The sequence below is a fragment of the Corapipo altera genome, unplaced genomic scaffold (assembly GCF_003945725.1).
Source record: "Corapipo altera isolate COAL_440 unplaced genomic scaffold, ASM394572v1 96, whole genome shotgun sequence".
Classification (NCBI taxonomy): domain Eukaryota; kingdom Metazoa; phylum Chordata; class Aves; order Passeriformes; family Pipridae; genus Corapipo; species Corapipo altera.
In genome coordinates this window covers 1362668-1372244 of record NW_020884962.1, presented here as the reverse complement: position 1 = coordinate 1372244, position 9577 = coordinate 1362668, and the positions used below count along the sequence as shown (strand labels likewise).

At 69.6% G+C, this 9577-nt stretch overlaps 2 protein-coding genes across 3 annotated transcripts in view; one reads left to right on the top strand and one right to left on the bottom strand.

Moving 5' to 3' along the window:
* The window catches only part of PCSK4 (proprotein convertase subtilisin/kexin type 4), a 6196-nt gene extending 3559 nt beyond the window's left edge, over positions 1–2637 (top strand). Inside the window, exons 8-15 of the mRNA XM_027664343.1 lie at positions 1–3; positions 210–310; positions 647–750; positions 876–993; positions 1194–1364; positions 1597–1721; positions 1976–2095; positions 2172–2637. The exon at positions 1–3 is cut by the window's left edge and continues 210 nt beyond it. Of these exons, the coding sequence (XP_027520144.1) occupies positions 1–3; positions 210–310; positions 647–750; positions 876–993; positions 1194–1364; positions 1597–1721; positions 1976–2095; positions 2172–2551 (1122 nt within the window). The 3' untranslated portion in view covers positions 2552–2637. The remainder of the gene's footprint in view (positions 4–209; positions 311–646; positions 751–875; positions 994–1193; positions 1365–1596; positions 1722–1975; positions 2096–2171) is intronic.
* A 1846-nt stretch (positions 2638–4483) lies between these two features.
* Positions 4484–9520, bottom strand: ADAMTSL5 (ADAMTS like 5). 2 transcript variants are annotated; one of them, XM_027664264.1, is made up of 13 exons: positions 9377–9520; positions 8354–8414; positions 8112–8272; positions 7692–7752; positions 7499–7607; positions 7284–7411; positions 7088–7205; positions 6427–6510; positions 5645–5808; positions 5323–5566; positions 4984–5069; positions 4764–4875; positions 4569–4651 (listed from the first exon to the last, which is right to left on the bottom strand). In XM_027664264.1, exons 1-12 carry the CDS (start codon positions 9433–9435, stop codon positions 4810–4812), a joined length of 1341 nt encoding a protein of 446 aa, XP_027520065.1. In that variant the 5' UTR covers positions 9436–9520; the 3' UTR covers positions 4569–4651; positions 4764–4809. The 2 variants fall into 2 exon arrangements, with proteins under 2 accessions (XP_027520064.1, XP_027520065.1); XM_027664263.1 differs by having other exon boundaries at positions 4484–4875; positions 4984–5055.
* Positions 9521–9577: the final 57 nt, after the last annotated feature.

The window sequence follows — 9577 nt, the reverse complement described above, 5'->3', positions numbered from 1 at the left end:
GGGGCACATGGCACATCCCAGCACATCCCATGGGGCGGGCTCATCCCAGCCCTCCTCACCCGGGCAGGGCGAGGGTGGCTTTAGTAAAGAGTCTGTGTGGACCCCCCCCCCAAAAGGCCAAAGGGTCACAAAAGGAGTGTTTGCTGGAGGTGCCCAGCTCTGGGAAGCCCTCCCTGGCAGTGGTGCTGAGACCCCCCCCTCTCCCCCAGGTGACCACGGACCTGCACCACCGCTGCACCGACAAGCACACGGGCACCTCGGCCTCGGCCCCGCTGGCCGCAGGGATGGTCGCCCTGGCGCTGGAGGCCAAGTAGGTGACACTGAGAGAGCAGGACAGCCCCCAGGGAGAGGGGAAGCCCCGAGGAAGGGGGGAGGCTGCTGGCAGAGAGGTTGGGAGTGCAGAGTTGAGGTGTCCCTGGGTTCTGGTGGGGCAGCATCTTCTCGCAAAACCATAGGAGAGCAGGGGACAGGAGGAGAACTTTGCTCTGGAGGTCTTTTTGCTCCCACTTGGGCACTGAAGGAGGTTGTGGGGGGACCTGGTTGGACCCGGACAGCTGACTTACCCACCTCATGAGTTAGAAGGGCTGAATCCCACCCTTAAAAGCCAACCCAGACACCTCTATCCCCACATCCTCCTTGCTTCCAGCCCAGCCCTGAGCTGGCGTGACCTGCAGCACCTCATCATCAGGGCCTCCAGACCCGCTCACCTGAAGGCCGAGGACTGGGCCAAGAACGGGGTGGGACGCAGGGGTGAGTGCAGGGCTCAGCCCTTCCTGCTCCCCTCACCCGGCCCTGGGACACCTTCCAGCAGCTCCCGGTGCTCTCCCAGCACTGAGGGGCTCATGGGTCCTCTCCTGGTGGCACCTGCTTTCCAGTGAGCCACTACTACGGCTACGGGCTGCTGGATGCGGGGCTGCTGGTGCAGGAGGCCGTGGCCTGGGCGGGGACTCGGCCTCAGGAGAAGTGTTCAGTCAAGGTCCTTCAGGCCCCCAGGTAAGGGACAGCACCCCTGGGCCTGGCCTCGCACTGGGACTTGCTGTGCCTGCTCCAGGAACAGGGATTCCCTCCCAAAAAGCGGCCTGTGCTGCACAGTGTCTGCTGCAGGCACAGGGCTGTGCCTGGAGGCCGTGGAGGAGGGCAGGATGCCCGTGGAAGGGGAAGGCGTGCCCTCACCTCCAGCTTGTCCTCGACAGGGACATCGGCTCCAAGCTCACCATCTCCACGGATGTCTTCTCCTGCTCCCAGAGCATCCGCTCGCTGGAGCACGTCCAGGTCCAGCTGTCCCTGAGCTACAGCCGCAGGGGGGACCTGGTGGTGGCCCTGAGCAGCCCCACGGGCACCACGTCCACGCTGGTGACCATGCGGTAAGGACACGGAGCACCGGCACCCACCAGGGGCTGGGGGGGCCCCTCCACAGCCCTCCTGGGGCCAGGAGACCCCCAGCAAGGGACTCACCAGGCCCAAAACTCCTCCGGGCCTCTGCCACGTGGCAGTGCCCCCTTAGAGCAAGAACAGGGTGACTCCAGGCTGTCCTTGGCCACATCCTGCTCCTCCAGCCCCCCAGCTGGCACTCCCAGCTCTCCTCTCCTCCTCCAGCCCCTACGACACCAGCCAGGAGGGCTACAAGGACTGGACCTTCATGTCCACACACTTCTGGGATGAGAACCCCAAGGGGACCTGGACCCTCCACCTGGAGAACAAGGGTGATGCCCATAACACAGGTGGGTGCCCAGGGGGGGACACCCATTTACTGGGATCACCCAGTGCCTGATCATTCTTCTTCCTTCCCCCCCTTGGACGAGCAACTTGTTGGCTTCTCCCTCCCAGCCACGAGCCCTCCTTATCTACAGGGCCTCTTGTTTGCTCCGAGGGCCTCCCTGGCCAGCACAGGGCCAGGAAGGGGGCACAGCCCCAAAGCTTCCAGCCCCATATCCATCACCCGGCAGGTCCTGAGCCCTGTCCCTCCTGTCCCCAGGCCAGCTGACCAGCTTCATCCTGCACCTGCATGGCACGGATGAGGACATGAGCTCCAGGCGCTCCCCAGCCTCCGCCACGGACGGCTGTGTCCGGTGGGACAAGGAGGGAGCCTGTGAGGGTGAGTGAGGCTTCGTGGGGGGCCACAGTGACAGTGCCGTGGGCCCCGGGGGGCTCATCCCACCCTCTCTCCTCAGAGTGTGGCAGCTCCCTGTACGCCCACCAGCGCTCCTGCCTGCCCTACTGCCCCCCGCGCTACTACGGCCGGACCCGCAGTGCCACCGCCACGGCCCGCGTGTGTGCCCACTGCCACCCCTCCTGCTACACCTGCCAGGGCACCTCGGCCACAAACTGCACGTCCTGCCCCTCCACCCGCACCTTCCAGCAGCTCACCCACACCTGCTCCCCCTCCCAGGGCCCCCTGAGCCCGGGGGGGCTGCGCAGGGAGCTCCTGGTTGTCACCGTGCTGGCCTGCAGCAGCCTGGTCCTGGCGGGCATCCTCTACCCCACGTGCCGGGTGGCCCTTCGTGCAGGGAAAGGCGCCTTCTGCTGTCCCCAGGCCGGAAGGACAGAGTGACACCAGCCTGGGCTGCAGGGACACAGCCTGGGACACGGCTGGCATCTCGCCCGGCTTCCAAAATAAACTGGTTGTTGCCTTCCTGGCCCACCCTCTGTGCAGGGTGATTTCCCTTCCCAGCAGCTGCTCCCACCCCGTGTCCGGCTCTGCACGGGGACAGGGGTGGTGGCCCCCCCTCCCCACCTCGTCCCCCCCACACCCCCAGGGGCATTTCCAGAGGGGCCAGGAGCCCTGTGCCCTTTCCCAGGAGCAGAGGGACGGGATGTGACGTGTGTCCAAGCAGCTGCACCCGCGTGGTGCCACAGCAGGAGCTCAGCCACGAGCCCACCACGGAGCAGAGGCAGCAGAAGACAACCCGGATCCACTCCACGGGCCCTAATTCCTGTTCACCAGCAACTTTTAGGCCTCAAAAAAGGGATCCCAGGGTGGCTGCACCCCCAGACACCCTGTTCCCCCCCCCCAGGGCAGTGAGAGGAGGCAAAGACCCCCAGCCCTTGCTGTCCCACGGGGACTGGCAGCAGCAGGGTGGCAGCTGTGCCCCGGCACGTGGCACTGGGCAGGGATGGACAGGGAGAGCTGCCAGCTGGGGCCCTCCTGGGGGCACTGGCCTCACACCAGGACCCTGGACTGCCCCGGGACATCGGGGAGGGGGTTTGTGTCCCCCCCTCCCTGGCTGTGCTGGCCAGAGCACAGTGTGTTTGCTCAGCTGAAGAGTTTTGGGAATTAAGGGAGAGAGCCAGACCTTTCTCCAAGCGTATAATGACCCGTGAAAACCCTTGGCTGGACCTTGCAGAGCTCGGAGAGGAGGGAGCCGGGATGGGGCTTTGTCTCCAAAGGCAGCTGAGACAGAGGGGCTCTCCTCAGGGGGACCCCGAGCCCCGGGCTGAGCTGGGGTCTGTGCACACACCAAGGGACAGTCCTGGGGACACTGCCCAGCCCAGCAGGTCGAGTTGGAGCTGGAGGCACCAGGGCACAGCTTCCCCAAGGCCTCTCCGAGGGGTTTTCCCCATCCTGCTCCCCTGGCCTGGCCTAGTCCTCGGTGGGCAGCTGGAACTGAAAACCCATCCTGCCCAGGGACAAACCCACCCTGGCAGCCCCAAATGGACAGAGCAGGAACGAGAGGGGCCACTCTTACAGGGTGGAGGCACCTTTTTACTGCCCTAATCACCCCGGAGCACCTGGAATCACTCAGACTTTACTGGGACCAGCTGAGGAGCCCAGTACTGAGCCCCAGCTGGTCCCAGGGCTCGTCTCTGCCCCAATGTGACCAGGACCCTCCTGGCCTGGCAGCTGCCACTTGGAGCACCTCAGGGCACCCACCCCCATACCCTCCCAAGCACCCCAGTTTGGGAACAGCCACCAGCGACACGAGCTGGGAGGTCTCAGCTCTTCCCTGGCACCAGCTCCAAACCCACCCCCCAACAAGACCCCCAAGGGAGCCCCAAGCAGGCGATGCCCCCCAGGGTTCCCCAGTGCCCCCTGTCACATCCCATCCCCGTGTGGGCCCCATGGTGGCCCCCCCCATTCCACGGGTTGGGTTACGGGCGAGGGGGCTCTGGCACGAGGGGGGACCCGCCCGCCTCCGCCGGAAGGGAGATAAGCAGCAGGTCCCCGACCCCGGCGGGGAGAGCCTGGCACGGGGCCATCGGGGACAGGGACACGCTGCGGGGCGGGAGCTGCTCTGGGGGCTCGGCACAGGGACACTCTGGGGACCCCCTGCCCGTGGGGACACGGAGGAGACCCCCTGGGCCGGCTCCAGCCAGGAAGGGGCACGCAGCGAGCGAGGGGATGAACAGGTTTATTTTCTGCAAAAATAATAAATTACCACCCTCCTTCACCCCCACCCCAACGCCTCTGCCACACGGGCCCCCAAGGACGGCGAGATCCCCCAGGGCAGGACAGGGGGTCCCTGGGGGTCCATCCACAGCCAGGGGAGGGGTTGGTGCACGGCAGGAGCACCGAGCTCGCCCTCGGGGTCCTGTCCCGGGGGGGCGCTGGGGCTGGGGGGGCTCAGGGGGGCCGGGGCTGGGGGCAGTGCCGCGCCGCCTCCCGCACCAGCCGGGCCTCGCGGGGCGTCCAGGGCCGGGCGTAGCCGCCGTCCTGCAGCAGGATGCGGTTCAGGGTGTGCTCGTGGTTCACGTGCCGCCGCGCCATCAGCACGTACTCGCCGCCCTCCCGCAGCGGGGGGCACCCGCAGGTGTTGGGCACCCACAGGTATTCCCGGGGCACCAGCGGCGAGCGCTGCCGGTACGGCTCCTTCACCTCCACCTCGTAGCGCGTCTCCCGCCCCACCAAGCGCTGCGCCAGGATCCGCCCGTGGAACACTGCGGGGTGAGGAGGGGGCACCCTGAGCCCCTTCCCACCCCTGGCGTTGCCCTGAGCCCTGTCCCGCCCCCGACATCCTCCCGAGCCCCTCTGGCCCCGGCGCTCACCGAAGTCACTCTGGCAGAAGTGCCGGATGCGCTGGGAACGTCCCTTGGCCGGGCGGCATCTCCCACATCGCCCTGCGGGGACAAAGCTGCAGCAATTTAGGGGGCGGAGGGGACTCCTCACCCCCCAAAACCCCCACCCCGAAGTCCTGGGAGGGCTCATTGAGGGTCCAGACTCCAGAGACGGACGCAGTGGGCTCCTGAGAGTTCTGGAGGGGGGGTTTAGGGCCCATTTTAGGGCCCCCATCTCATTTCTACCCCTGAGTTCTCCGGGACCCCCCATCCACAGCAGCAAGCCCAGGGGTTTGGGGGGCTGTGGGGACCCCCGAGGGGAGCAGGTACCTGCAGCACCCCCATCCCGGCTCCAGCCTGGGGGGCTCCTCGGCGGCGGCTCCGTGGCAGAGCCCCCAGGTTGGGGGGGCCGTGCAGGGGCCGGAGTGAGCGGGGGCTCCTGAGGCGGGGGGCTGCCGGCCCCCCGGGGCTGGGGCTGCCGCAGGGGGCTGGTGTCCCCATGACCGGGCTGGGGGTGCCCGTGGGGCAGCCAGAACTCGTACTCGATGCCAGGGTTGGGCTCCTGCAGCAGGACCTGGGGGGCAGGGGCAGGGCTGAAGGGGGGCTGGGGGTGGCTGCCCGTTGTCCCCGTGTGCCCCTTCCCCACCCTCACCATCACGTGCAGGTCCTGGTCAGTGGGCCCGGGCGCCTCCAGGCTCTCGGTGCCGTCGGGGGCACGGGTGTAGGTGAGGCGGGTGCCGGCGGCCTCGTAGGGCCCCGGCCAGGCGATGGCCCAGTCCCCGTTGAGCACGTAGCGCCCGTCACTCGTCATCAGCGCTGCGGGAGCGAGCGGGTCCGGGGCCCGGCACCACACAGCCCCCGGGACCCCCCGCCCGGGTCCCCACCGGAGGCCTCTCCCGGCGCAGGGAGGGCAGCGTGGGCCGGGAGAGCCGCGCTCGGGGCTCCGGGGAATCTGCTTTCTTGTAAGATCTTGGCTTTGGGCCCAAGCCGGAGCCAAACCCTGGTGTGCAACCCCCCGCCTCCACCAAGCCCCCAGACCCTGCTCCCAGAGGGGGACGGGGCTCCAGCTGCGCTGGGGAGGGGAACTGGGGGAACGGGGGGGCTGGTCCTGGTGTGCAGGGGCCGGTCTGGCCCCGCTCCAGCTCAGCCCTTCCCAAAACCCACGGCCGCAGCCTCTGGAAAATTGCCCCGAGCGTTTGTGAGTTCAGTGACCCTGGGATGCTCAAAACAGCATCTGAGTGAGGGAGCGGCACAGCAGCCATGGGACAACACAGGACAACACAGGACAACACAGGACAACACAGCATGGAATGACACAACCACCCCCTGCCCTGCCCTGCCTTGCCCTGCCCTGCCCAGACCAGCAGCTGGCACCGGCCAGGACCAGCTGGGATGGACTGGGGCTGACTGGGATGAGGGCAGTTCATGTCCTACCCAGGTAGTTGCGGCTCTTGTCCGTCACTTTGATGTGGGTGGCCCCAGCCGGGATCTTGGTCACATTCATGTACCCAAAATATCCTGTCGAGGTGGGGGGTAGAGTCAGGGCAGAGCTGGGGCAGGGCCTGAGGGGACATCCTGGAGGGATGGGGCAGGAGGGGACGGGGCACAGATGACTGGGGTCTGGGGCAGTAACCCATCCGGGCCCCACGTGATGGGACATTGGGGGCACCCCACAATGGCCCTGGGGTGCCATCCAGGGCTGTCTGCTGTCACGGGAATCACTGTCCCCACAGCCTGCCCAGCACCCTGTGGATTCTGGATATGGACACAGGGACTCTGGGTGCCCCCAGGGACCCTTGAACACCCCTGGGGACCCCACAGACCACAGGGGTGCCCCAGAGACCCTCCACCCATCCCAGAGGAGCAACACCCTCTGCAACGAGGCCAAATCACCCCGGTGAGGGGGCTGCTCTGAGCCTGCTGTCCCTGTCCCTGAGCGTTGGGGACAGGGAGGGATCAGGGACGGTGCCCTGGTGGACGGGGTCACAGGGGACTCAGGCAATGCCTTGGGGACACAGATGGGGGACGGGAGGACAGGGGAGCCAAGAGCCAAAGCATTCACCCATGGAGGGGGCCGGGGCAATGGTTCATTCACCGGAGGAGGGGTCCGAGCCCTGGAACAGCCGGTGCACGAAGATGCAGGAGCCGCTGCCACAGTGGCCGCAGGCGTCGGGGCGGGGGCCCGAGCCCAGGATCCCATCACAGCCCACGCTCTGCGGGAGCCCAGACGCTGCCTCAGCGTGGGGGGTCAGGGCTGGGGGTCCCGGGGGGTCCCAGCCCCTCACACCCACCAGGCAGCGCCCGCCGACACACAGGTCCGGGGAGCCGGGGCCGCAGCGGGTCCCGTCCAGCACCCGCCCGAAGCTGTAGTAGAAGTTGTGCCCCTCGGCCAGGCAGTTGAGGTCGCAGAGGTTGGGGGCTGATGGGTTGGGGTGAGAAGGTGACACCGGGGGCAGCCATGGCCCCCCCGTCAGCCCCATGACACCGTCCCCACCCTGGGACTCACCTCCGTGGAAGGGAACCCAGCGGTACCGGGTGGAGGTGCCCAGGACGGGCTTGTTGTCGTAGAGGGAGCACTGCATGGCCCGGAAGGGCACGGAGCCGCTGGGACAGCCCTGTGGGAGCGGCAGGATGGAGCCCACGGGCCGGGATGGGGACTGGCACCAGCCACGTCAGTGCCCGGCCCTCCCCGTGCTCACCTGGAGCTGGCAGAGCCGGTACTGCCGCGGGTCCCCCGTGCACGGCTCCTCCCCGGGGGTCCTGCTGGCACAGTGTCAGCGCGGTGGGGCCGGGACAGGGACCCCCCTGAGCAGCCCTGCCTGTGCCCCACGGCCCCCCCCCAAGGGAACCCCCCATCTCCAGGGCTGCGATGCCAACGAGCCACCACAGGGCTGGCAGTGACACGTCCCCCCACGGGGGAGGAGGAGCGGGGACCCTGATGTCCCACGATGTCCCTCATCTCAGCAGGGTGGAGCCACCAGGCTCCAGGTCCCCCCAGGTGGTGCCGAGGGCCCCCCAGGGACATGCGGGGGGCGGTGGCAGAGCCGTGCCAGGGGATTTGGGTGCCCCACGTGGGGTTTGGGTCCTGCCGTGGGGTGGGGTCCCCGTGCCCCACTCACCGCTGGCACCTCCGGGTGCGAAGGGCGACCCCGTCCCCGCAGGAGCTGGAGCAGGAGCTCCAGGGGCCCCAGGACCCCCAGGTCCCCCGGGCCGGCTGCCGGCGGGGCCGAGCAGGGGCCGGGGCCTCGGGGACCCTCGCTGGTGTGCCCAGGGCTGGGTCCTGCATGAGGGAGGTGACAATCAGCACCGGGGTGGGGGTCAGACGGCCCGGGGGTGCCACCGTGCACCCCAAACCCCTCACCTGTGCCGTGCCAACCAGGCTGAGCCAGGCCAGGAGCAGGAGCCGCCACGGCCGCCGGCACCTGAGGAGCACAGAGCCCTGAGCCCCCCGTCCCAGGGACCGGGGGGGTGGCAGGGGGGTGTCCCCACACCCCCCATCACCCCCGGGGAGGGGCCACCCCCGAGCCCCCCCCCCCCCGGGGACCGCAGTGAGGGGGAAGGAGGAGAGACCGGGCAAGAGCAGCCCCGGCGGGAGGGTCCCCGGGGCGGGGACGGGGTGTCCGGTGCTGCCGGTGGGGTCCGGCGGGTGGGTGACAACGGGCGTGTGACACCGGGTTGGTGATGCCGGGTGGGCGACGCCGCGTCCCGAACACGTGCCCGCACGGCACCGGGACGGGCGACGGCCCCGCCACCCCCAGGGCCCCGCGGCGGGCGCCGGGCCGGGATCGCTGCCTGCCGGGACAGGACCAGACCTGCACGCTTGGGGCTCCGCGCCGCTCCCCGACCCGGATCCGGCCCCGCCGTGGGGCGAGCAGGGTGGGGGGCAGCGGGGGCCCCCCCACGGCCCAAAGCGTCTGATCCCGGAGCCCCCCAGAGCGCCCAGTCAGGGGGGTGGGGGGGGCGGGAGGTGCCGGGGCTGCAAAGGGGTTCAGGAGGGGGGGCCGGAGGGGTGCAGGAGGGGGGTCCGGAGGGGTGCAGGGGGGTTCCAGGGTCCCGGCCCCGCCTCGGGGAATCCCCCGGCCGAGCCGGTTCCCTCCCGCCGCGCAGCTCCCACGGGGACCGGGAGGGTCGCGAGTGGCCGCCCCCAGCCCCGGGCTCCGGGTGCCCCCGGCGGGGCAGGGGAAGGGGCGGGGGGTCGCGGTGCCGTCGCTCCGGGGTGGGTGCCGGTGGGTCCGGACCCTGCCGAGGGTCGGGTGATGCCCAGACCCCGCCGGCAGAGCGGGGGGCACCGCGTGCCTCAGTTTCCCCGCAGGAGCCCCGGGGGTGCGCGGGGGTGCGGGGTGGGGGGTCCCGCGAGGGGGTTGAGCAGAAATCAGGACCTTACCCAGCGCCGGGGGGTGCCCCGCGGAGGACGGGGCGGCCCCCACAGCCCCCCCCGGCCATGCAGCCCCTCGTCCGCGGCGTCCCGGCGGCTCCGTCCCGGCTCGGTGTCCCGGTGGCGGCGAGAGGGGGGGACCCGGCACGATCGGGCATCGCCTGCGCAGCTCCGGGGGGGCCGGGCGAGGCTTCCCCCCCCCCCCCCCCC

Excerpts from the sequence above, each read along its gene's own strand:
- ADAMTSL5 (XM_027664263.1), bottom strand. The coding sequence starts at position 9,435 with ATGGCCGGGGGGGGCTGTGGGGGCCGCCCCGTCCTCCGCGGGGCACCC. Across the intron at positions 7,753-8,111 it reads CGCACCCGGAGGTGCCAGCG|GACCCCCGGGGAGGAGCCGT; the intron begins GTGAGTGGGGCA and ends CTGTGCCAGCAG. Across the intron at positions 7,608-7,691 it reads ACCGGCTCTGCCAGCTCCAG|GGCTGTCCCAGCGGCTCCGT; the intron begins GTGAGCACGGGG and ends CCGCTCCCACAG.